A 27120-nucleotide genomic window follows, 5' to 3' on the forward strand; every position below is an offset into this window, starting at 1 on the left:
AACTATTTCATGGTCTAATAGAGCTCAGTGTTAGGAAATATTTCCTGGTACTCAGCCTAAACTTTTTAACACCCAGATTGATCTCATACTGTTAGGTATATTTTTTTTTCCCAGTCCCATCCTAAATCTTTTTTCCTTCTTTGGTGTTCACACTCTTGAGTGAATAGTAGCTGGTATCATATCTCCTCTTAAGTCAAGCAAATGCATAATTAGTTCTTCTATTCCTTCTCTCCAAATAGGCCATCTGTTTGGTGGAAAACAAGGATGAGTATGGGAAGTTTTTTTTTCCTACTGAGTGCTTATTTCAAACAACTAATACAAAAAAGTGCAGCAGGAGTTCCTGTGGTTATGTAGCTCCATGGAGCCCCAACTTTTATATAAAATGTTTTTTCAGGAGTTGTGTAAAAGATGGTAACTTTTCCATTTGAAGTAGTAATACCTTTTTTAGCATAATACACAGCTCTAGCACTAGTAGTCTGTCACATTTCATGGCTTCAGGGAATGTTTTGTAATGTTGCTCCATCTATTTATCAAGCAAATTACATGTAGCTGCAGCCTGGAGAGGGGAGGGCAATGGCAGCAGAATTGCAAGCAGATCGGGGGGCCATTTGAACGTCTGTCGTTCACAGCTTTACAGCCAGAATTTGCAAGTATTTCAGTCATACAAGGAGGTTTGAGAAAGGGAATGTACTTCAATCCATCCACTGTTACATATCTCTGCATTTCCTATCTTGTTTCCTTTCTGCCTGCCTGATGTTTTTTCTTTCATTTCATTTTATGGGTAACAAATGCTGTGGCTTGGGAGCCAAGTTCAATGGAGTAAAACAGGAAGGAGTGGCTGCAGTTCAGTCCTTGGCAGGTGGCATGTCTGAGGTGAGGATGGGAAGTCCCACCTCAATGGTCCTTTCACTTCAACCAATTCTACCCATACATGAGAAGCTTCAGTCTAGAAGCACAGGTGGCTTTTATGTGAAAAATCTTCCTATATTCAAGGGTTTTATGTTTTCCCACTCTCCATGTCACAATATTCTTCATGTGTGCTTGTGTGCAACCTGCTCTCTGCCAAAGGTCTGGTATTCTTTGTGTTCAAGAGTGTGTTCTCCTTCCATGCAGGTTATCCAGGCTGTGTTCTTCGGTATCTGTGTCTTGACTGACCTGTCCAGCCTTCTCACCAAAGGAAATGATAGTCAAGAGCAAGAAAGACAGCTAAAAAAACTCATTTCTCTCCGTGACTGGGTGATGGCTGTTCTAGCTTTTCCTGTTGGGGTGGTAAGTATGGTTTTAATGTGCACATCTTTACAAACTGAGTAAGTGGTGCTATTTAACTGATTGTTTTCTGGCTGAGAGGCTTACCCACCTCTGTGCAATGCATAGGCTATGTAGAAAGGAAAAAATGATAGAGATTATTTTAGTACTCATGTTTTTGACAGGTGTAAGAGATCACTGGTGTTGGTGAAATTAATTTTGTTTGGTAAAAAAAATTACAACATGAACTTGATTATACAAGTGATTTCAAATGCAGCATCTTGAGAGTCAGTTTGGACTCATTCTGCACCGTGTGTCATCTTCAGGAATAGAGAAAGTGCTGACTGTGTCATGTTTCACACCACAGCGACCTGACCCAGAGTTCAGGCTGTAAGCCATTTAGTCATGGGCAAGAAGAGAGGTCAAAGTCCAGGTTGCTCCCTCTTAATCCTGGAAGAGATTCAGACCTGACAGAAACAGCATAGAGGGGGAAAAGGGTTTGTCAGTAATGTAAAAAAGCACATAGTCATGGAAAAATCTTTTTTGTTTTTCATATGTCTTTCTGGAGATGCTGCACTGGGACATTGCACATTGCTTTCAATAGCAAAAGATGCCATTTTACATGGCTTTGCATGTCTTATCCCACACACTGAAAACAGCTGAAAATCCAGAATTTCATGGGTTTTTACAAGGAAGTGTGATCTAGTTCCAAGTCAAGGTTACGTAAAAACGTATGAACCTTTCATTGATATATTGCTTTTATTATAATTCAGGATATAAATTAAAAAAAAAATCACTGGAAGCATATTTTTTTTCCATGGTAGGCCTGCTAGAAGAGTGTCTGATGTCTCTAAAGTACTGTTTCACAGAAGTTGATCACTTGCTGTCAGTTAACAGCAGTTAACACAGCATATCAATCTATCATTTATAATTTGATATATTCAGAGATGCTTCATAAAAAAATGTGGTTTCACCATTTATGTGAGATTTCACAATATGTGAAGAATTGCAGAATGCTTTTGGAAAGTTAGAAAGTGCAGAGCATATGTGAAACACTGTGCAGGTATTTCTTTTATCAAAACCCAACTGGTAGCCTTCCCTTACTCGACTTGCTGGCCTGCCTCTTCAGAGCTTGCACAATTCATGTCGAGGTCACAGACTGCAGTTCTCTAGCTATGATAGAAGAAACTGAATCAGTATGGTTTTTACAAAATCTTTGCCTGAACAAGTTTGCAAATACATGTTTTATGGGTGTGGAATTTTAGGTTGCATTTGTATTACAAGGGAATTTGTGAATTAGAAGTGCTTGTGATTGTGATTGGCAACAGATGCCTTTTCCTACTGTGTTGATGGTATAAGTGAGGAAGGAGAACAACATGACATTATTTGTCTTTATGGAAAGGTCTTCAGTACCTTTTTCAATCTAAAACTGTAGGCCTTTAAATGCAGTAGAGCACACCCTCCTTCCTTCTCTCGTGTTGCTCAGAATTCCGGGGTCTCTCCTGCCTCTGTTTTAGCTCTATGTGGTTGTCTGTGTGCTCCTCCACCCTTGCAGTGCTCCTTCACTTTGTTTTGGCAGTTCTGCACATTTCTTTCAGACGTGTTTCCCTTCACATCTGTAAGGGAGGAATCCCAGGTAGCCATTGCTTGTGCTAGAAGTGCTGCTGCAACATACATGAGTTGGTTCCCAAAAGACGTGTTACATACCTAGAGCTAGCTGCTTTCCCAAGGGTTTCACACAGAAACAGCATCTGTCTCAAACTAAAAACCCCAAACCTTCAGCAAATATTAAGAAATTGTCATACTCATTGGAATCTCCATTTCTAAAGGTGACTTTTCCGTGGTGAGAGGGAGCAATTGACTACCACATACTATTTCACTTTGTTTCTTGTAGTGAAAGTCTAGAAGTACTGCTTTCATTATTGGTTCTTCTCCTGGCTACTGGGAGACAAGCAGCAGCACTTCATAACTTAACACTGGTCTTAGCTCCTTCCTGCAACCTGATCCTCTCCAGCAGCACCCAGACTCTGCAGCTACCACTTGCCAAAGCCTTGGTCAGTGCTGGAAGGACTGCTAGCTACTGAGGGGTCTTCTTTGGTGGAATTACAGGCAGAAGGAGTTCAGGGCCTGAATGTAGAAAATATCTAACGCTGACTTTGTTTTCTAAACAACTATTTATGTCTAAGAAAATACCCAGTGAAATTTTAGTGTGCCAGAGGTGCTTGTTAGAAGGAAGTTATTAAACACCAGAGTGTCTGCAGGAAAAAAAGTTGAAGATCCCTTGCTTATTGTATTCTTTCAACAGCTTCCTCACTCAAAGGGAAGAAAGAACAAAAGCTCAAATGCAGACTTTCTTTCTTTGAGACTCACTTACCTCTCTGGGGAGCTTCTCAATGGTTTCCAGTAGTGACACAAGGGAACCTTCACACAAGGAAGTTGGACAGATGTGAATAAAATCCTTGTTGGATTTCTAAGGTAACAGCAGTGGTTGTACTTAAATACTTTGTCAGTTACCTTAACATCTAAATTATTTTTATTGCTCACTGTTTTACACAAGGCATGTTTATGTTTAGGGAATAATGCAAATACATGGGGAACATTTTGAAGCCCACAAACTGTAGTTTTTCAAGAGCAATTCAACACATTTTTTTTTTTGCATTTCCTGCTTACTGAACCCCTTGAGATGACTTGTTCTGAAAAAAACAGATGAGAAAAGGGGTTTCTACTCCCAAGTCAAACAATGATGTGTGAAAAAAAGTGTAACAAAATAAAGTATTTCATTTTTAGTACTTCCTAAAAAAGTATTACATATAAACCACCGGGGAAGTCTGACCACCAGCCTCCTCTCACCTTCCAAAGGAGGGGAAAGAACCAGACCAAGGGCAAACAATCTCCTTGGGTGGCTTTGCAACAAACCAAGTCTTGCAAAATCTTTGCAGCATATCACATCTCTCCAGTGTTGTGTTAAGCATTGTGTATATTCAGGGGCTCAGATACAACTGAATTCCTGACCTACCATTTTGTACAGGGGCATGAAGACATTAAAATTAACCTCTCTGAGGGTCATAATGACCACTGTTTACCTCCTCAAATTCAGCAAGGGCAAGTATAGAATCCTGCACCTTTGGAGGAACAACCCTATGCATCAATTTAGATTAGAGGTTGGCCTGTTGGAAAGCAACTCTGTGGAGAAGGACCTGGGAGTGCTGGTGAGCAAGTTCACCTTGAACCAGCAGTGTGCCTTCATGGCCAAGAAAGGTATTCTGGGATGCATTCAAGACAGTGTGGCCAGCAAAGTCAAGAAGGGTTCTTCTCTACCTCTGCTCTGCCCTGATGAGGCTGCACCTGGAGTATTGTGTCCAGTTCTGGGCTTCCCAGTTCAAGAGGGACAGAGAACTACTGGACAGAGTCCAGTGGAGGGCCGCGAGGATGATTCTGTGATTGGAGCATCTTTCATATGTGTAGAGACTGAGAGACCTGGGGCTCTTTAGCCTGGAGAAGAGAAGCTTGAGAGGGGATCATATAAATATCTAAAGTGTGGAGGTCTGGGTCTGGTGGTGGTGGCCAGTTATAGAACACGGGGCAATGGGTACAAACCAGAACACAAGAAGTTTCATTTGAAGTTAAGGAGAAATGTCTTTACTTTGAGGGTGAATGGAGCACTGCAACAGGCTGCCCAGAGAGCTTGTGGAGTCTCCTTCTCTGGAGAATTTCAAAATCTTCCCAGAGGGATCCTGTCTGGGTGTACCTGCTTTGGCAGCGGGGTTGGACTAAATGATCTCCAGAGGTCCCTTTTAACCTGGCCATTCTGTGATTCTGTTGTTGCTCTTTTTAAAAGAATACTCAATAGAATGGTATCAGAAATCAACAGACCAATTTTCTATGCAGTAAAGTCTTACTCCACAAAAAGGCTGTGGACAACATGTCTTAGCTCTCTGTTATTTTGATATAAGCCTGAGATGCTATTTAAATGCCTGAGATGAAGAAGCATCCATCGAACAAATATACTCGCATAGGCATTTTAGAAGTTAATTACCAATTCTCATCTATACTGGCTGAACCCTCCCCCCTACCCCCTTTATCAGTGTAGTAATTTACACTGATATATCACAGAATAATTTACACTACTAAAGAAGTATGACACTCACTAGAAAATCAGAGACTATACCAGTGGTTTAGACTATTCCTGTGTTTATCTGTTTGTTTCACACAGATATGAAGCTGCTGAGTTTCTGTGGTTAATTAGTATCTGTGTAAACTGTATATGATTTTATCAATATGTTTCTTGTAATTGTTACCAAACAAGAGGAAGAAGAGATAAAACAGGCATTTTTAGCTGTTTGAGACTGTGTTTAGTAGAAATAGGAAGAAGATAGAAAACTGATATTGTTACATATTATAATAAACATTACTGCCTAGAAAACCACAAACTCTACTGTTAATCTTTTATGTCATGTGGATTTAATAGCTCCATTTGAGTCTGAGTCTAAAGTAGCTAGAATGTTCTAACGTTCTTTAAACTTCTATAATTTTTAAAACCTGTGATACAATATAGAGAAAGCCAGACATGATTTATCTCTTCTCTCTGTATTTACAAAAGGAAAGCTTACCACTTTTCTTCTGCAGATTGACAGTGTTGCTGTTCTGGGATCTTATCCCCAGGAAAGATGTGTAGGCATTTGCTGCAACCTCCTTTTTACCTTGTTATTTGGCAACACTACAAAATACTTCTATTTCCATACCTGGCTCAACCATTCAAAAATGTCTATATTCTAGATTATGGCCTCATGTGTGGTGACATGGTGGCTGGTGAGGGAACGTGAGTGAGGAGTGATGCAATTGCCTCTTGAATTCTATGACTCCATAGGAGTCTTCCCTGATTTTTAGTTGCAGCTCTTCGTAATCTTCTTCAAATTGGTTTTGTGTGATACTAGGCTAGCACTGGATCCCTTCTAAACCTAGGACCACGCCAATTTGTGCTTGCTGTGATCTACTTTTAATAACACTTTGCTTGTATATGTAGCCTCAAAGAAGCTCACAAACAATGTATTTATACTTGTAGTTAACCACAGATGTCTTGGGAGATAGAAAGCTTACCTTTAACTGTATTTAGAAGAAATATTGTCAAGGTCAAAGGGTTAGGGGTTTTTTTTGTGTTTTGAGGCCATACAGGAAGTTAGTGAACTGAACTGTTCGGCCTGGCCAAAAACACAGAATGCAGGAAAACAACGTTCCACTGGGTTCATTTTTTGTATGCATAACATTTATTGTTTGGGCTCACTTTGCTTCCATTTGTGGTGTTTTGATAAGGCCACTTATTTTCTCTTTTGAATCACCATTTCCCAGTTTGTCCTTTAAATTTTTCCCTTGACAGTGCCACATGTGCTTCTCATGTCCTCTGAAGCTTTAGAGACAAATGAAAGACAAAGACACAAGGAGTATCTTCTTAAATGGGAAAACAGAGTTTAGTTTTCAGCCTTTTTTTCCTGTTCTATGTTCAGCAGTACATTAGATACCTACCACAAGTGAGCTACTCTATGTTTTCAAGTAGTTTCCATGATCTCCTTGAAAATTCAAGGTTTTGTCTGCAACAACCCTAGATAGGGTAAATGGCAAGTGAGGGACTCTTCTGTCCTTTTATATGCTGTTTAACATTCTGTTTAACCAAGTAATCATCATCTTTGGAAATTTGACTCCTGTACAAAGCAGTGTAAAAACAATTGCTGGTGCCTGTTTTCTTCCTTGAAATTCAGGCCTCAAGTTTGTCTAAAGAGAAAGTGGAAGGATGACATTTGTGCCATTTTTTCTTGGGAACAAAATAAAGTATTGTCCTCCTGAAAGATGTCTGGTGCATATCAGCAGCCTATTCGTCCTGGTGTGTACCATGAGAGTCTCCACAACAATGATAAATTATGCCACAAGGAAGACAGCATGAACATGACAGCTCTGATTTCTAATTGAGCCTCACATTTAGCTTTACATTGAGCCTTGAATTCTGATTGAACCTTACACAGTCAGTGTAAAGAAGCAGATCAAGCATAGAAGTGATTAAAAAATATCAGACCAACAGTTGGTTGTTAATCAAAGTAAAACGTTTCAGAAGCAGCCAAGGTAGCTAAGCAGCAAGTCCTTGTTACAGTTATCTTTGTCCAAATAGCTCATTTGTATAGTTCATTTTAGGTCATAGTGTAATAGTGTAATGGGTCGAGTTGGAATTTGCTGTTGTTATTCAAAACCATTCTGCCTCATGCCATCTTCAAAATGAAAGTGCTGGCTAGAGTAAAGTACTGTGGGGCTTGAAGTTCAGATTGTAACATGAGAGGCCTCCTGGTCGCTGCTTTTGGATTCTGGGTTTCGGGTGTTGGCTTTTCTGTGGGGATGGCTGTGGGACTGGTAGGCGTTTGGTACCTCACTGGCTTGGGCTTTAGTTCGCTGGCTTCTGCTACTGCTTTATGCATTTTGCTACACTTCTTTTGCAGTAGGCTAAGGTAATCGTGCATTGTATTATCTCATATTTTTTTCTCAGTAAAGCTTTTTATCTCATACTCTTTATCTCAACCAAGATGTTTTTTCTATGTTATTTTTCCCTCACTTCTGTGTTGGAGGGAAACAGACCAGTTAACCTGTTTACAAATAGTAAATTTTTATAGTTTCTAGTCTAAATGAACTAACTGTAAGGAAAGGTAAGGTAAACTATTCAGACTGGAAGGGATCTTCCCCAGGGTGTTGGGTTAGTCTCAGATCAGGTCATCCCCTAAGATAGTTTACTTCTGTAACACCTTGGGGTTTGCGCACTTCCTTTACCTTATGTCTGCCTTGTGATAGTGCTTTGCTAAGCAGCGTTTGCCGTCTGTAATTCCAGATGGTTGCAACTAGCTAGATTGATCCTGTTCCATCCATTGGCTGACTTTGGTTAAGGGACAGATGGCACGTCCCCTCTTTTCTTGTCTTTACCTCCTTGGCAAAGTCTATTGTTTTATTTTAGTCCATACAAAAGTCACAGGTCAAAACATGCCATCTTTGTTGTATTCTGTGTAATCGGGTTCAACCAAATCCTAAGCGATTTTTTTGTGCTTCGAGACTTTCCTGGAAAAAAGCTGTATTAACTTTGATCTTCATTAATCTGAGAATATGTTTTTATGTCCCAGTTGGGCTTACCAGGTTCACAGAGACCCACTGTGATAATACATGACTTCTAGGAAGCCTATAGAGAAGAGGATACTTTGCTTCCATTTTCCCTGCTGTTCAGCTATTCATATCTTGGCACTTACGTGTCAGCAGGTGCATAAAAGCTAGGCTGTGCCAATGCCAAGACTGGCCCAGAAGAGAGACTTCTTATGGTACTTTACACTTGCAATATTTTTTGGTCTGTCCATCATAACTTTGTTTTCCCCTGGCCTCAATGCACTAGTCTAATAGTCCAGGCTTATTCTGAGCAGGTACTGATAGCTGTCACAACAGAGGGACAAGTGTGCTGGAAACCAAGAAACTATGTACTGTATTCACACTGAGGGAACAGTGTATTGGCTGGCTGAAGTTTGCATATCTGTGGTTAGAACAAGGTGCCATGGATAAACTGCAACCTCAATTTTAGAATTCCAGAGTCAGAAATATATGAAAAAACTTGCCTACACTATCACACATACGAGCAATTTGCTGACCTTGCTGTGCTCACCTTGTATTTCTTGCACTTTCTTTTACTGACCCCCCCAAATTAGCTGTTAAATCATCGGCCATATCAGTTTGGATGTAACTGAATACTTCCTTGCTGATCTGAGTGAAAGTCCTGTCTTACACCTCTCAGACTTTAAACTTGGACTTGTTACTACTGTTTAAGGATCCCCAAAAATGGACATTCAAAAGCTCCTGGCCCAAGTATTGGGTTTTATGTCTGTAAACAATAATCCCTTTAATACTAGAACACTGTGACTCTTTCAAGGTATGAAAGCAGTTTTGTTTTAATTAGAATATTACTTTGTTCTTTCCCCAGCTAATGTAAGCTAAAACTGTTATTTCTGTACATTTTTGTGGGTTTCTATTGTCTTGCTTTTCAGACATCAGGCTATCTTTAAAGAGTTTGTGCAGACTTTGGCAAAAATTTAGCCTAGTGCAAACTTTATCTGAGCCATCTGTCCTGTCCCTAGTCTAGAGGAAGTAATGGTCCTTCTCTAGGCTCCTGATTAATGGTCTCTGACAAGAACCAAGCCAAACCTCATATTGACAAACAACCTCTTTTCTGTGCATCCTAGCCCATGAATTGTTTGCAGAATGGTTAAAGAAAAGTTAATTTTTCTTTTTCAACAATGCAATTTTGGTGGCTGACATGTGAAGGTGCAAAGATGAGTTTATAGCTTCTGTTCAGGGGAAAATGTTTCATATTCACGTGTTCTATGAATTCCAAGTGATATTTTACCTGATTTTTCATTTGTTTTCGATTCTGTCAGTGAAACATTATTTATGTGCCACATCTGCTACTAAAGTACAGTTCTCAGTTGTAATTTGGCTACAGGCATGTATGTCAAAAAATCAGACTTTTTTCCAAGAAAAGTCAAAACCCTTGTGAATGCTAAGAATAATCCAGATTCCCACTGTTGGTTAAAGGATGATTTGGTCAAAAGCCAGTAATGACTGTGTCTGTCTGTAGATCATTTGCTATATTCCCCATTTTGCTATCCAAAATGTGTAGGTAATTCTTCAGAAGCATGTGTTTTAAAATGTCTTGTCTTTTCTTTTTTTCCTTCATAGTTTGTTGTGACGATGTTTTGGAGCATCTATATCTATGACAGGGAACTGGTTTACCCAAAGCTGCTTGATAATTTCATACCAGCATGGCTAAATCATGGAATGGTGAGTAAAGTAATGCAAACACCTCCTTGCATACACAAAATTGTAAGGAGCTAATATCCCTGTGCATGCCTCTGCATATGCTTAGAACTAATCCCCTCAGAAGTAATTAAGGAACATTGTTTGCAAGCAAGAATAACATCTTTTCCTGACTGTTTGAGTCTTGTTTGAAATCATGTTAGGTTGAAGTAGTGAATATTTAAACTGATGCGTGTCCTATGTCCCAGGCTGTTTGTGGGGATTGGCTCTTTTCTGTGATAAAGTATCTTTCACAGAGCAATATAACCCTGGTCATGAGGAAATTTAATCAAGAGAGATTCTTGCACAAAACAGAAGTTCTGACTTTGGCAGATATTGCTTTTCAATGGCAGAAACACTTGAATGAATCTTTACCATTCTAACAAAGCAGATGAAAACACTTTAACTAAAGTGCTTGTTCAGGAAAATCTCACTGTGCTTTTTGGACTTGTATTTTTTTTAAGAAAAAAAAAAAAATGTAATTGCTCATTTCTCAAAAGTATACCAAACTTGTGTAGCAAGGATCTGAGTATTTTTAATAATGTGGAATTCCATTCATCAGTGCAAAGTTTCAAAATTGCTGGTTTGGTAATCACAACAGTAGTGCCTTGAGAAGAAATCTGACCTTTTCATCCTTCTCTGCTATGTCAAATTGGATATTCATTCTCTCAACTCTATGATTAAATGCTGAGGGAAGGGTAAAACCACACTTTGCCATCAGGTGCTTGCTACTGTTTACGCAGCATTTGGAGTTGAAAAGCATCGTGTTTGTTTCTCTAGTTAAGTCTGTGCAAAATGTTTCATTATTACTTTGTTTTCCATATCAAGGCATGGCAAAACATTTGGCTGTGCTGTTGATCAGTAGATGACAGCAGAACTCATCCTTTAGGGTGTGTATCACCAGAGCAGATCAAGATTTGTCCACTACTGCTGGGGTTGATAAATTGGTCCTTTATGGGGTGGAGCAGGTGGCAATGCTATTCATTTATTCTCTAAATTGGGTGTTAAAAGAGCACTATGCGAATCGCTACTGACAAGAGGAGCATTGGATTCTGCTAGATACTGTATGTTTGTATGATATTTTGAAAGGAACAGCATGATATTATGTGTGTGTAGAACTAAGAGTCTGATGACTCCTGCTGTGTTTGTTCAGACTGTCCTCCCTTGAGTTTTGAGGTTGCAAACTGAATACTTGGAAATGTTGCCAAGTCATACATACATTCATTTTTTTTCCCCACATCACGCCACTGCCAGCTCTGTTGACATTTCTTTCAGGTGACATTCCACATACTGAATGTGCCTAGCCTATAACATTTTTCATCAGTGTACATTGTGAAGCAATTGACAGCAAACAGCCCTATGTATTCAGGAAATCTCCTCTGTACCATAACCAAAAGGCAGTTCAAGCTCATGTGGCTCTGTAGGAATGTATACTTACTGAAATATTTCACAAGGGCTTTTATTTGAGATTTTTTGACATAGCAGAGTTTGATGAAAGGAATTGTGTGAAATCATCTTAGATTTTTTTCAAGTTGAAACATTTAGAAGGCAGTTTTGAAAGTCTTTTGTAAAGGGTTTGCTGTGTCAATGTCCATTTTTCCCAGTTCCTTTAGCTCAGTCACAGAGAAAGCTTATGGCTCGTGGGCTTTTCACCACCTTTCAGTCTAATTCTCTCTAATGTTTTATCCATCATTTTATCCTCACCAGTTTTCATACTAATTAATTCTGATGCATTAACCATCATAATACGAAGGGGTTCTTAAATGCTTTGAGAATGCTACCATCTCCCTTAGTAGCAGTTACAATTGTGAGATGGCAGATTTTAGAGACTGTGATAGGGTGAAAGGGTAGGACCTCTGGCAATGCAGTTTTAGAGACGCTTGGATCTCTGGATGTTGTCTTATACAGAAAGAAACATTTACTCCCATCTTTTCCTGCACATGCCAGCAGTTGTGCACGTTCAGTTGGCAGGGCTCATTGGGAGGGCTTTAAACTAGGTTTGAAGGGGGTGGGTGATGAAACCAGTCACTCTGGAGAGGAGACAGAGGGATGTAAAATAGAGTTAGTTGAGAAATCAGCGGCCCAGCTGAAGTGCATATACACCAGTACATGCAGCATGGGTAACAAACAAGAGGAACTAGAAGTCTTGGTTCACCAGGAAAACTATGATGTAGTTGCCATTACAGAAACATGGTGGGATGATTCACACAATTGGAGTACTGCACCGGATGGTTACAAGCTCTTTAGGCAAGACAGGTGAGGGAGAAGAGGAGGAGAGGTGGCCCTGTGTATTAGGGAATCTCTTGATGCTGCAGAACATGAAGTAGAGGATGAAAGGATTGAATGCCTGTGGGTTAAAATCAGAGGGTTGGCTAACAAAACTGACATCCTGGTTTGAGTCTGTTACAGACCACCCAACCAGGATGAAGTGGTTGATGAAGTATTCTATAAGCAACTGGAGGCTGTCTCAAGATCACCAGACCTTGTCCTTGTGGGTGACTTTAACCTGCCAGATACCTGCTGGGAACTTGATTCAGCACAGAGGAGGAAGTCCAGAAGGTTCTTAGAGTATATGGAGAACAGCTTCTTGATGTAGCTGTTATGTGAGCCTACCAGGGATCAGGCCCTGCTTGACCACCTGCTGTTCTCAAATAGACAAGGGCTGGTGGGAGATGTTATAGTAGGAGGCCGTCTAGGGTGCAGAGACCATGAGATAGTGGAGTTTTCAATATGCAGGGAAATAAGGAGGAGCAATACCAGAACCCTTACTTTGGACTTCCAGAGGGCAGACTTCAGCTTGTTTAAGTAACTAATTCTGAGAGTACCCTGTGTAGCAGCCCTTAAGAACAAAGGGCTCCAGGATGGTTGGACCTACTTCAAACAGGAGCTCTTGAAGGCACAGGAACAGGCTGTGCCCACATGCTGAAAGATGAGCTGGACAGATGGGCAGATTCCAAGTGCCGGGTGCTGCACTTCAGTCACAACAACCCCATGCAGTGCTACAGGCTGGGGTCGGAATGGCTGGAGAGCAGCCAGGCAGGAAGGGACCTGGGGGTACTGGTTGATAGTAGGCTGAACATGAGCCAACAGTGTGCCCAGGTGGCCAAGAAGGCCAATGGCATCCTGGCCTGAATCAGAAATAGTGTGGCTAGCAGAAGCAGGGAAGTCATTGTGCCCCTGTACTCAGCACTGGTTAGGCCACACCTTGAGTACTGTGTCCAGTTCTGGGCTCCTCAATTTCAGATGGACATTGAGACACTTGAACGTGTCCAGTGAAGGGCAACAAGGCTGGTGAGAGGTCTCGAGCACAAGTCTTACGAGGAGAGGCTGAGGGAGCTGGGATTGTGTAGCCGAGAGAAGAGGAGGCTCAGGGGAGACCTTATTGCTGTCTGCAACTACCTGAAAGGAGACTGTAGACAGGTGGGGGTTTGTTTTTTCTCCCAGGCAACCAGCACCAGAACAAGAGGACATAGTCTCAAGCTGCACCAGGGGAAGTTTAAGCTCGAGGTGAGGAGAAAGTTCTTCACTGAGAGAGTTGTCAGTCATTGGAATGTGCTGCCCAGGGAGGTGGTGGAGTCCCGGTCCCTGGAGGTGTTCAAAAAAGGATTGGATGTGGCGCTTGAAGCCATGGTTTATTTGTCAGGAGATGTTAGGTATTAGGTAATAGGTTGGACTTGATGATCTCTGAGGTCTTTTCCAAACTTATTGATTCTGTGATTCTATGATAATTTTTCTGGATGCAAGGGTGGCTATGTTGGAGCCAAATCTTATACAACAAAACTCACACAAGTGATTAATCACCTTTGTCAGAGAGAAATATGTCAGTGAGAGGTGGGTTCCTTTTGCTCATGGAGCATTGCTGATGAATCCCTACCTTCTGTGAGCTACCCTTGCAGTCCCTGGTGCAGCTCCTAAGGACCTGTGCCCTGACATTACTTCTAACCTGTGAAAGCTCTCCAGGCTTTTTTACAGCAGTTTTCCTTAAACACATATTTACTACCAAAAAAGCTGCACAGAGGAAAATGTAAAATGATGCATTTTCCACAGGAAAAGAGGCCTGCTTTTACTGAAAAGGTGTATCCTCACGTTTCTGTCCAGATGTATTGTGACCAGCTGTAATAATCTGCTTGACTGTCAACATGAGCCTTGAAAATCCACACGTAGAAAAGGAATTAGTAGTCATCAAATCATGGCTGTAATAATAGCCGTCATATTTCCATTAGTAATATGGGCATGTCTCAAAATATTTGAGAGCATTCAAACTTTAGAAGCATTTTTAGATGACTATCTTGAATGCTTTATGAACTAGTGTTTTGAAGAGCTGACACAATTCAGTGCATTAGCCCAAGCAGAAGTGGTCTGGGCAGCAGTGTCTGCTGCTTTGTTAGGTTAGAATAATTAATTCTTATCTCCCTGTTTCTTCTCTCCCTTTCTCATCCCTTCTCTGTGATTACAATATTATCTAAAGTTAAATAACTTCAGTTTTCTTCAATACATAGTATGCCTTCCTAATACTCAGAGATATCACTCTTTCATAGCAACACTTTTTCAACATGTAAGAAATTCCTGATTATAAAAAAATACCTCTCTAGAAATGGAAAAGTTGTGGTAAGTGGTGGCTTGTGGTACCAGATGGTACCCCATACATACAGATTGTACACCTGTGAAAGGCATCACTTAATACTGTACTATCACTAATCACTAGTGTACATCACTAATACTAGTACTATGCCATTCAACTGATAAATTTCTTCATCTCAGTCAGTCAATTCATCCATAACCAATGCCATCACTATGACTTGAGGAGTGATCAAGGGAAATCAATGACAGGGTTGCTGTTGATTTTAGCAGGACAAGGATTTCGTCTGTTTTATTATGTGAAAGAGCACATCTGAGTAGCTGAAGCTAAGCTTCTGTCAGTAGAAAGAGTTACCTGTGTAAAGAGAACCGCTGCTGTGTCAAGTTAGCTTCCTGTATTTACTAACTGAGCAGATTAATTCATCTTTGCTGACTACAATTTTAGTTGCCAAAATACAGACTCTTCATCAAAGGTGATGTTCGTATTCTTGAGACCATCCTGTGCTTTGAATTCACAACAGCCCTTAGTTCCACAGTCATATTTTCCAAGGGAAGTATTCTTTCTATCTTTCTGATGTCTGTCTGATCTCTGATCTGATCAGTATTAGATATTTTAAATTAAACATTAACCTTTATTGTTTAAAACTAGTGTGTCATAGTAATAGGATTGTTATCATTGGTTGCACCTTTTTATGTTGGGACTGGGTGGGATGATGCATGGATAACATTGCTTATCTAGAGGTTATATTCTCTTCTATATTAGCACAGGCTATAAGACTAGAGGGTGCCCCTGTTCCAACCAGTGCCCACACAAAAAGACCTGTAGACTGAATTTAAGTTTGAGCATTGCTGATTTTGAGCCAGGTTACATGGCCGGACTGTGTGCAGTATCTGTCCAAGTTAGCATACCATTGCAGCAAGAATCCTCTGTTTTTTACAGACAGTGTCCCAAATTGTTTTAGATATGTGAATCATCTTTTGTTTGTGGCAAGGAAAGCAAAATACAGACGCAGAAATTACTTACTGAGGATTTTAATGGCTTTGGAGGTCAAAAGCAAAGAATTGTTTTAGTATGAAAACTCCAGAGGTCAGGGAAGTGGGAAAGGGAACATGCTCTGTCTGTGTGGACTTGGAAAATTGATTATTGTGTGGGTTCTGTGCCACTAAAATCTGTATGAGCTCTTCCAGTGTTGTTCTCTATTCTTTTTATGCTGCTTTGAGGAAAGAAAGACATTCCTAGAAAGACATAACTTCTGTCCTGTATTTGAGAGAATGTACAAAATCTGGGACAAATAGCACACTAAGACAAGTTATGGAGAGGAATGAGGCTGTCCAAGTGATATATCTATTTATTTCACAAGTTGGCTCTTTTCTTATTGATGACTTCTCAGATGAAAAGCTCAGCCCACTAGAGAGTGGTACAGGGTCCCTCTGGCCATCTCTTCAATTTTTTTTCTCCCTGGCAGTCTTCCATCCAGTGGCCTTGGTTTGGTTTTCCTTTGTTTTTCTAGTGGAAGGGCTTTTCCTTGATGGCTCAAAAAGTAGAAAAATAGGAAAGCCATGCAAAGTTCAAAATTCATAGTAACTTGACATAAAAAGAATGAAATATCCAAAACTGGTGAATTTTTTGACAAACCCAGCTCTTCATCATTAGTTGGGTCAGTTGCTGCACAGCACTTGCCATCGTGTACAAACAAGGAAATGTCCTTTCTTTCAGCAAAGTGTGTCCATCGAGCTTGTTGCCCAAAAAATCCTTTGCAGAAATAACTGATACTAAACAGTGCATTATGCTTCTTGGAGGAGGGAACAGCAACAGCTTAAAAGATGTTTTTTTATTATTGTCGTGTGGTACTTACGTGAAGGGCTTGGAAATTGGTAGTGTGTCAAAACCTGTGATAGCATAGTGCACCAAGAGTGAGAAGGGCTGCTAGGTAAAGAAGAACGGATTATCTAAGTGGCATCCTCTGGGAGCATTAGGAAAACCCCTTTACCTAGTACAGTAACAGCACATCAGTTTTTGTGAAGTAGGAAGCTGGCCTGAAACCACCTTCTGTATCTGCCAGAGGATACTCATCAGGGTAAGGTGAAGAAAGCTTTCAAACTGAACACAGGTGCTGAATGTGACTGATTATTTGCTGTTTCCAGTAATCCAGAGAAAATGCATACAAAGGCTCCTCCTGGTACAGAAGATCCCAACATAGAGTGATGAGGGATGTTTTATAAAACATCTTTGAGTACTTAGTGACAGCTAAATATGTGAGCCCTGTTCTAGACATGAACATTGCAAATGAAAAATCTGAGAGGTGAAATCATCAGATTATATCTTTTGCAGAAGTTTTACCACCTTCTGTTGACAGGATCATGTTACTCAGTGCTAGCACAGAGGATGAGAGCATGTAGTGTCAACACCAAGTCAGGGAGTGACTAGTGAAGGGGAGAAGAAGAGAGAATCGGCACAAAAAAGGAGGTTAAGGAAAAATAGTTGGAGAGGAAACAACAGGCAGGAGGAAAAAGACAAATCACAGTCAGCTGATGCTGTTCCAACTGCTACCTAAAAAAACCCAGACCAAACCAAAACAAATCCTACAACAAAACCAACCCAACCCAACCAAACAAACAAAAAAACCCAAACAGATGAATAACAGGTGAATGAAAAAGGAGCCACAGCATAATGTAGACATGCTAGAACAAACTCAGAATGCTAAAGAGGACCTGGAGGAGGAGAAAGATGAGGAAGGAGGAAGAAAGGAAATCAGGAAAATTAAGGAAGTGGAAATGAAAAGAATGTCTTCTTACCATATCTTTCCATTGTTTTCCTGGGAAAACTTCCCTGAAATCTATCAATTAGAGGAGTCATAAGTAAGGGGATGGCTTATTAATACTGCTGTAAGGGGAAGGAGTTGCTTCTGTTGCTGTTGGATGTAGGCTTTATGGGTAGATAAACTAATATTTGCACAGTGACATACCAGGAGCTTCAAATGCTTGTGAAAGGTTTAGGATTAAAACCACCTGCAACCATGTAACAATAAGAGCCCTGTGTTCATATAAATTGTGTCTGTGTGATAACTGTAGAACGGTGTTGATGTCTTTGCATCTCTTTATATATTACCTGACAATGCTTTGCATTATTTTTACCGTCTGACCCTCAAAACTTCAGTCCTACTGTTGAAAATAAGCCGGTGGAGAGTGGCCGTATTTTTTCGTATCAGCTGTGAAATGTGAATTGCATTGCTTATTAAAACATATATGCCCTTTGCTAAGGGTTGAAGGCATGCTGGAAAACCACATTTTTGAGGCGCCAGCATTAAGGAGGTCTACTGTCTGTATTTCAAACCACCCTCTTTTAACAGGGTGTGAATCTGGAAGTACTAATGATGATAATAATAATACATGATTTATCAGGTACATGGTTTGAAGGTTAAGTTCATAGGTTCAACTTCAAAATCAGTGCATTTTTGGTGAAAAGCTGTGTTCCCTCCTCTCTTCTCTCTCAGTTGAAATCAGACACTTGTTTATCTTTTGACATAATAGATTTCTGGGGTTTTTTCCTGACTTTTTTTTTTTTCCCAGGGAACATAGGCAGATAGGAGAATCAAACAGTAAGTGGTGTATTATTATGATTAATGATTAGTATATTCAAATGGTGTCTTTGATCATGAAAAGAGAACATTTCACTGGAAAAAAATAATGTATTGGAGGAAGTATTGCATGTGTTGAAGAAGATTTCATATGGCAGTTGCCAGCTATAGCTTGTGTACTGTAAACCATCACATGTGTGTCACATTCTGGGGGTGGTCACTACAAAAACCTCTGTTACTTTAGCGGGCCATACGAGCACAAAGAAGGATGCAAATATTTATTTGAAGTTATAGTAGTTTAATATGTATTTATTGACTATATTTATGCCTTATGATTACAGTAAAATGCAGTGATGTATCCTTGGACATGCTGGTTACCATTCATGGGCACTTAGATAAGAATTGTAATGGACATACAATAAAGGGGAATTGTACTACCTTTTTTGTACCCACGTTACTAAGCTGTGCTACTAGTATTCACACATGTGGCAAATATGACTTAATCAGACCACAAATATTTTGCAACATTCCATGGTATCTCAGTTATTTGTTTAATTTGCTGCTATAGCAACTGGATTCCATCCTTTCAGATACTTTTTTTCACACAGCCTGTGATCTACTTGGTTGAAGCTTGGCAGACAGTTTTTCCTTCAATTGAAGGCATATGCACTAATTCAGTGACCAGATTTTTACCGATTTATCCTGTTTGGAAAATGGGTTATTTCACATGGACACAGTACCAGAAGAATCAGCAGATCTAGTGCAGGAAGGCTGAGCCCAAAATCTTACGTGCTTTTTCCAGCCCTTGAAGTTGGTGGAATGAAAAATACTAGTTGTCCCTGTATCCTGAGATTGTTATTGCTACAGCAGTGCTGATAGAAGGATGTATTTTGACGTTGTTCGTGTAACAAATTGCCACTTTAAAAAAGTAACTTCTTTCTTTGTTAATTGCTGTCTTTTTGCATGTCTTTGTATTTGGAAACAAACATCATTTCTGCAGAAATCATTTCATATCCGGATAATTAATATGTTGAAGTTTTGCCACAGCAGTAATGCTGATCAGCAGAAATAAAGGATTTGGGGACAACTTTTTAACTTTTGCTCTTGGTGTGCTGTGAGCTTTGACATAACCTAATGTCTGCATTGCTGTTCAGTTCAGTCTCCGTAATTTTACTTTCCCACATAGCTACAAATAAGTAAGAGCAGCATACATTTTTAGTAACTCCTCAAATATAAGAGACCCAGATTCAGGATGTAGCATGAAGGATATTTTTGGCAGACATGTAAACTGTTGCCATTAGTCGTGCCAGGCCTACAGCTAACCCTTTTGCCTTTGGCGCTGAAGTCCCAGCCTGGTGCCTTAGTCAGGAAGAGCCATCACCTTTCAGAGGTGTCTGTTTCAGTGAAACCATGAGGGTGACTGAAGTGACTCTTTTCCTCTCTAACACCATAGTTATCTAAGCAAGAAAAAGCTCAGACCATGAAAATATCTCAAAATGGCAAAGGCAGACCAATAGCTAATACATATTCTTACATCTCTTTTATGACGTTAAGTGGTAATTTCTAACTCTTCACAGCTTGCTTTCTCTTCAAAACAAGTAATACTGCATATTTGAAGTGCTGTTTAAACTCTTGTTTTTAAATTTCCATTTTATTCCTAGTTCTGCTGCTGTTGTACTGAATAACCAGAGAGAAAACAGGCAGTGTTTGATCTAAAGCACTTTTTTGTAAGTCTTCATTAGCTAATGTCTGTGTTTAGTGGCACTTTATAATGATAGAAAAGCAGTGCTGCCTGTTACTGAGTTTATAGCACTGTGTCTGATGCTAGTTATGAAGTGTCACAGGCAGGAGACCTGTTGTGTCAAATGATGCTGTGTGCCCCTGCATGCTGCTCTTCACCATGCTGGCAGCTTGTTGGGCACTCAGAGGTGTTTCCCTTCCATGAGCCCCAGTGCCCCATGCATTCACTCACACCAGAGAGACCTCTTGCAAATTACTTGGAGGTTCATGGCTGCATGCAACTGAGAGTCAGGGTTGGTATTGCAGAACAGAAGCAACCTCTGCTTCAAATAATATTAGTTATGGTTATATACCAAAGTTAATGCTCCTGGTATGTCATAAAATACTCTAGGCTGACATGGTGCATGCTACAGAATGTTCAAATATACCTAGAAAGGAAATGTGTCTTCATCAAAAATAGTTACAATATTCAGATCACATCTTTATGTTTGTTTCCAACAGGAAGCAATTTTATTTGCATTGTGGGGCTTTTTATTCTGTTACTTTGAGCTTTAGCAGCTATCTATAAATGATACATGGAGAGTTCCAACTTGCTGAGTCGCTCCCATGCACATTTTTGTGGCTTCCTTTGCAAACACAGTATGTAACATAGAGTTTTGTAATGAACATTTTATGGGAAGGATGAAATATGTATGTCAGTCTACTGAACTTGGTATTTTAAGGCACTTTTTAAAACAAACAAATGGGAACTGATATCATTTTCTATAAAGGAAAATTCCATCAAAATGTCTTTTTACTAATACACAAACTTGCTGATGTTTCCATTAACAAACAAAATGGTGTTGGCTGCAAGTTTTTTAAAAAGGTATGCAGCTGCAAATCATTCTAAGAGATTAATATATCTGCTCTTAGATCAGAGACTAAGGTGGATGATGGCATGTTGGTCTTTTCTCCTGAAGCAGAGGAATGAAAGGTGAAAATAAGAGGGAATTTTAAGGAGAAAGAAATGCATGTGTCAGAAGCTAAGAGAAAAAGTGATAGCCTTAGAGATTAAGGAGAAGAAGACAGCGAGCAAAGTAGAGGAAACCAAATACTGAGGTGATAGTAGTAGTCAGCTGGAGAGAGCCATAGAACATGGAGGTGATAATTGTGTGTACTGTACATCACTGAGAAAATAGCTTGAAAGGGAAGTTTAAAGTACCCAGTGTATACTGAAAATGTGACTTTATTTGTTCTAGAGCAACGTGCACAAATTTGTCTTCATTTGGTTTTCTTGTGACTACTGTTCAAGATCACTGTTTTCAGAACAATTTTTTTTGCCAACATTTTTCTGTATGCAGAAGTCAGAAGAGATCCACTCATTGCATCTAATATCCTCGGTCTGTGGGTCTTTAGGTCTCACAATTTGCCTGAGCACTATGCCACTGTCCTCTCACAGTTTTATTGTACATGATGCCACTTTGGTAGGATTACTGTAGTGTGTATATTTATAGTAGTGTATATATCTATATATATAGTATAATTCATGTATATTACATATATATATGTGTGTGTGTATATATTAGTAACAATATTGGTACCTAGTAACTTTTTAAAGAACATCTTCAATAGTTTTATTTAAGCTAAACACTCTTGGTACAGATATGAAATGATTAGTCCTCAAATTTCTTTCAGCCAGGACCGGTAAAGACTGACAGAAAAGAGTTGCTATTTGCCCTATGTTACAGAGGAGACGCTAAAACATGGGATTTTGAAGTTGCCTGTGGCTACAGGCAGTTTGTTAAAGATTGAACTGCAGAGTGAATCTGTATTTACATCATTAGCCAGTTCTTCTATTTAAAAATGATCCTCTGTCTTCAAACCAGGCAAAGAAGAGAAACTCACAGCGAATGAACATGCATTCACTTGAGTTTTAAACTCAGACTCAGAAGAAGGGACTCAATTTTTGCATTAGAGAGCTGTTGCTCTAAGTCCTGCTTCACGTAGTTACAATAGGCATTTCATTATTTTTGCTTGGTTTATGTTGCTGGAAGCACAGGTTCATCTCACTAACTGCTTTTGTGTTTATGTTTGTTTCTAGTATAGCAACTACCATCAGCTTACTCCAAATTATTTGATTTGGGGCGTACATTTTCTTCATACGGAGAAAAATCCCTTAGGTTTCCATTCCATCTCTGATGATGATTGATTTGAGAAGAAAGACTCTGACTTGTAAACAGAAGGATGATTTAAGAAAGATGAACTTGGAAATTGAAAAGATATCAAAGGAGAAAAGGTCCCTCACATCTGCCCTATGATTTGGAATTGTTTTTCCCTTTGCTGTCCAGGAGTACTGCTGGGACCAAAGAGTGGGGTGTAACCACTATTTTAAATCAAGGAAAACTGGGAGTTTTGCTTGCAGATTTCTTAAAGATCTTTCAGAAGTTTATTTATGGAGCCAAAGCTATTTCAAAAGTCAAAAGTTGCAGTTGCACTTAAATGGCAAGAGGAAATAAAAATACCCTTAAGACAGAAAATAACTTGTGCAAAAGTGTGTCACTGACCGTGAAGTATAAGTAGCGGCCATACAGATTTGTACTTTGATTATTTTGACTGAGGTAATGTATGTTTACTAGACACAAAGTTACACCAGAATGTGCAGTGACACGTTGTAGAGGCTTGCATCCACTTTGGGAAGTACCTTTCTTCAGGCAAGAATTCAGTGTTTACCAGTCCTGTCTCAAATCTGAGCTCTACAGCTTAACTGGCAGTAATACAAATATTCACAGCTGTATAAAAAATGTTATTTAGTTCACAACAGTAGCTATGGTTACCTGCATACTTTCATTGCCTTATTCATGTGTAATTCTTTATTTTTTTCTGGAAATACCATTACCCTGTAATGTAATACTGTACAGCCTCTTGGTGAGTTTTACAGTGTGAGGAAGAACATTTTGTGGTGAACCCGAAAGCATATTATATCAAATTGGCTTGTACATGGAAGATCCCACCTGTATATTCATTGCTAGGCAGAGAAGGGCGAGTCTGAACACTGTGTGACTGCATTTTCAAAATATAAATAGGAATATGTAAAATTCCTTGGCATTAAAAGGTCTCTGACAATGTTTTAACTGCGTAACTTTTAAACAGAACTAGCTCCTTCTTGGTCGTCTCACAGGTGACACAGACTAGGCAGTTCCTGTCAGTACATGTCAGAACAGCGAATTGTTCTCATTTACTCTGGCAGGGAATGTGAGCCCCAGCAACCTCACAGTGTCAGAAGGGTAGAAAACCGCTTTGATTTTACTCCTCTCTCTCCTTACTTCTGCCTGTACAGCTCGGTGCACTCAGTGTAGATGCAATGTACTTAAAAATCTAGAGATTTTGTTATGTTTGTGGCAACCAGTCTTTTAGCATTACTGCAGCAGAATTCACAACCATGTTCTAGCCTTTGCTGAGAAAATAAAATAATACTTAATATTTCCAGATATCTCAGATCATTTTGCAAACAGATCAATTAAACTTTACAAGATCACTAAAGACAGTTTGCTTAGGCTTATGTATTCTTTTTTTAATTGAAAGATGTAGCATTGATTCTGAAGGAATAAACCTACCTATCTCATTAAATTAACAGCAGCAAAAGGAATAAAGGATATTTAAGCTGCTCCAGGGGAAGTTTAGGCTTGAGGTGAGGAGGAAGTTCTTCACTGAGAGAGTTGTTCACCATTGGAATGTGCTGCCCAGGGAGGTGGTGGAGTCACCGTCCCTAGAGGTGTTCAAGAGGGGATTGGTGCCATGGTCTAGTCATGAGGTCTGTGGTGACAGGTTGGACTCGATGATCTTCGAGGTCTCTTCCAACCTTGGTGATACTGTGATATTTGCCTTAATCTGCTGAATTCATCTGAACTCTTTAAGAGTAAGATTCCTTACTATTGTTGCTATTGTAGAGCAAGCTTAATGTGCTAAATAAAAAAACAACTTTGAAAGATCCCATTCTTTGACATTTCCATGCAAACAGTGAAATCTGGGAATTTTTTAGGTATTGCACAGACATTGGACAGGATTTCTGAAATGAAATTTAAAAATTGCTCGTGTAAGCTTTGGAAACCTTGTTGCAAGTGTGACAGTTTTAATCTACTCTCCAGCCCTGTTTTCAGTGCGTCTCCCACAGCAAGGAGGAAAGTGGCATTCGGATGAAAATTTCTGTAGCGAAGCCGGCTGTTGCCACAGTCTGGCTTCTCTTACTGACGTAGCACTGCCAGCTTGGAGCTATTTATAGGCATTAGCTTATATCTATCCATGCATGCACATCTACTACTCTCTTCAGATGTTGTGCTCCTGAAGAGGTTGGTCTGAGGTTTAAAGATTTATTTTTCCTTTCAGGGTTCAGTTCTTTCAGCTGTCCTCACCAATTAGTAGGCATGTGGCAGGTGCTCCCAACCCTGACAGATCCCTCTTGCATCAGCTTTCTTGCATTGGCCTTCAAGATGGAAGACTCAGTTGTAATGTTTTCAAAATCTTTAAAAAATAGTTTCTTACAGTACAGAACTCTCTCCCTCTCCATCATCTTACAATTTTCACATCTTTTCCTCCTTTTCTTAAGTGAGAATGTTATGCCAAACTCTTTGAAAATACTACTTGGTTCCATTATCTCGAAGCTACAACTTGTCTCAGTTGGCAAAAAAAAAAGTCCTATTTGTCAGAGATCACAGCAAAACTTTGGTTTTCTTCTGACTGCAATGAAGTGTTTTGGTGTTGTGCATGATCTATAGCAGAAATAAAACCTGTTCTCTTTCATTTTCCTAGTGATGAATGCTGGGCAATAAACCCTTTCCCCAAGAGCCAGTCCTTGCTAGGGGCAGAGGTATTGTTTAAGTTTGCTGCGCCACAGCACAACTCAAACCTTGTGTGGTCTGCAGCATTCTCTTAACACTTCATGCCTATGTACACCCATCCATAAATTAGATACAAGCCACCCAAGCACAGACTTTCTGCATCCAGCACTACACTACCTTTATCCAGGCCATAAATCCCCAAATGAGATATATTCACTGGCAGAGGGAGTGAGAGCACACTCCCCTGACATAGTAGCTTCAGCAGCAGCAAGCCTCAGGCTGCAGCCATGGGGTACATCATGTCTTGTGCCACCTTGTGCAACATAGTGATGTAGCACCATGGGCAGCAAAAAGATCTGGTAGCTGCTAAATTTATAGTGATGGGCTCAAAACAAAATTAAACTGAGGAAGCAAAATAACACAACAAGTATTTGATTGGTATAAACCATCATCTCTCCCACTGTCACGTTCTCAGTTCTATAGATCATTTCTCTGCCACGTGGCTCAGGTCCATTGGGGATGTCACGGGGAAGGATCTTTCCTGCTTGAATAGTGTGGGAAGCATTCTGCAACTATTAAGTTAGTTCTTTTCCTCCCTAATGGTGATGCTTAGTTAGTATCTGTGTAATAGTTTAGTTTCTCACTTGTGGTAATTTACTTTTGAAGAGCATTTAACTTACCCTTCTTGCTTTCACCTAAGATTAACTTGAATTTTAAACAAAGATATTTTTGCAGAAGTATTTTTGCATCAAATAGGTCTTTGGTAAATTCATAACTGGCCTTCTCTGGAAAGGTAGTAAATTTTACTGTCCAAGACTTGGGTCATTTTTCTTCCATACAAGCATCCTAAAGCCATTTTCCCTGCTCCACTCAGTACTCCCCTCTGCCTTACTTATTTGGTTTCTTTCTCTATGGAGCTGAAGAAAAACACATATACATCTCTCTCTCTCTCTCTCTGTGTTTTTTCCCTCCTGCAGTATTTTGTCCCTCAAAGATTTGAAGCCATATGTTCAGTTTCTGCTAATATAATTCTTTCAATAGCAGCAAATTATAACTGCAAAAGCAGAGGTTACTATAAGCTGTTGGTGTACAAGGGAAAGTCACAGCCTCACAACATGAAGTTTGAGTTTTAGCTGTGACTTCTACCATTCATATGTGTTTCAGCTCTCCTAAACAGAGGAGATGTCATGCTTAAATTATTTTCAGCTTTTGACCTTTTCAGTTCTGAACTTCCAACCATTAAAACATGAGGTTTCCCTGGTATTTATTTCAGAGGACAGGTTGGGGTGAAATGTCAATGTGAAGAGGAAGGGAGAATAAAGTCTCCCATACAGTATTATCTGGGTATCCATTGTACAGTTAATACAAATAAATCAGTTTTACTAGAATTTGTTGGAGTGTTTTTGCTGCTAAAACTCAGACCACATGGGAAACAGTTAACAATCTCCAGATGTGAAATGGAAAAGACCATCAGCAGCAGAGAAAAAAATATGTTTATCTCAGTGAGGAGGGCTACTGCAGCTGGAATTCATGGAGATACAAAGAGAAGGCAACTACTCTGAAAGCATGAGAAAATCAACATTCTTCCTCTTGCTGTGTTCATAGCAGGGCATTTAGGAGACCTGAAGTTCTACTTAGATGTGCACTGAAGGATCTACCCAAGGAGGACCAAGCTGAGCTGTCTAGCACACACCTCAAGACAGGTGTTTTGCCTGTTATTAATGATTGAGGAAATGCCACCTGGAGTGTGATGGAGTGAAGCCTCATGGGACTGAAACAAACTTGGAATCTTCTTGCCTTTCTTTTGCATGTCTGTCCACAGGCAAGCCTTGGATGGGATTTGGCACTGTCTCACTTGTCACATCTTTATTAAACTCTGTCCACACAGGGGCTGTGTAAGGAAACTAGATGCTGGGACAAAGAGTGGGTTGGAATCTGCTTGCTTTCCAGATACTCTGTGGCTAAGTGCATTTCTTTCACTGTAACCTTTTCCACCTTACAGACTGAAAAAATGGATAATAATGATACACAGATCCTTTTCCAGAAAATGTTATGGACCTGTGGACTTGTTAGGAGGATCTGAGTGGCTAATGAGACGTCTGGCTTTCAAAAGGCTGATGTTTAGTTGCACTGGTCCCTACACAAGTTCAGGGAAAATGAATGGGCATAAAAATATGTCCATCACCAAATAGCCTAAGGTGCAGTACATAAAGCTGTACTTAGAACAAATTATTATAGACATGTTGTCAGGGATTATTCCTGTTGCATGATGTTCTGAAAACATCTCTGTTTGCCTCAAGGGA

General features: G+C 39.8%; 1 protein-coding gene across 1 annotated transcript in view; it reads left to right on the forward strand.

Moving 5' to 3' along the window:
* Positions 1-27120, forward strand: part of AIG1 (androgen induced 1) — a 129761-nt gene that overhangs the window by 40636 nt on the left and 62005 nt on the right. Inside the window, exons 2-3 of the mRNA XM_054162670.1 lie at positions 1114-1269; positions 9991-10092. Of these exons, the coding sequence (XP_054018645.1) occupies positions 1114-1269; positions 9991-10092 (258 nt within the window). The remainder of the gene's footprint in view (positions 1-1113; positions 1270-9990; positions 10093-27120) is intronic.

This window comes from Dryobates pubescens, chromosome 6 (genome assembly GCF_014839835.1).
Source record: "Dryobates pubescens isolate bDryPub1 chromosome 6, bDryPub1.pri, whole genome shotgun sequence".
NCBI classification, from domain to species: domain Eukaryota; kingdom Metazoa; phylum Chordata; class Aves; order Piciformes; family Picidae; genus Dryobates; species Dryobates pubescens.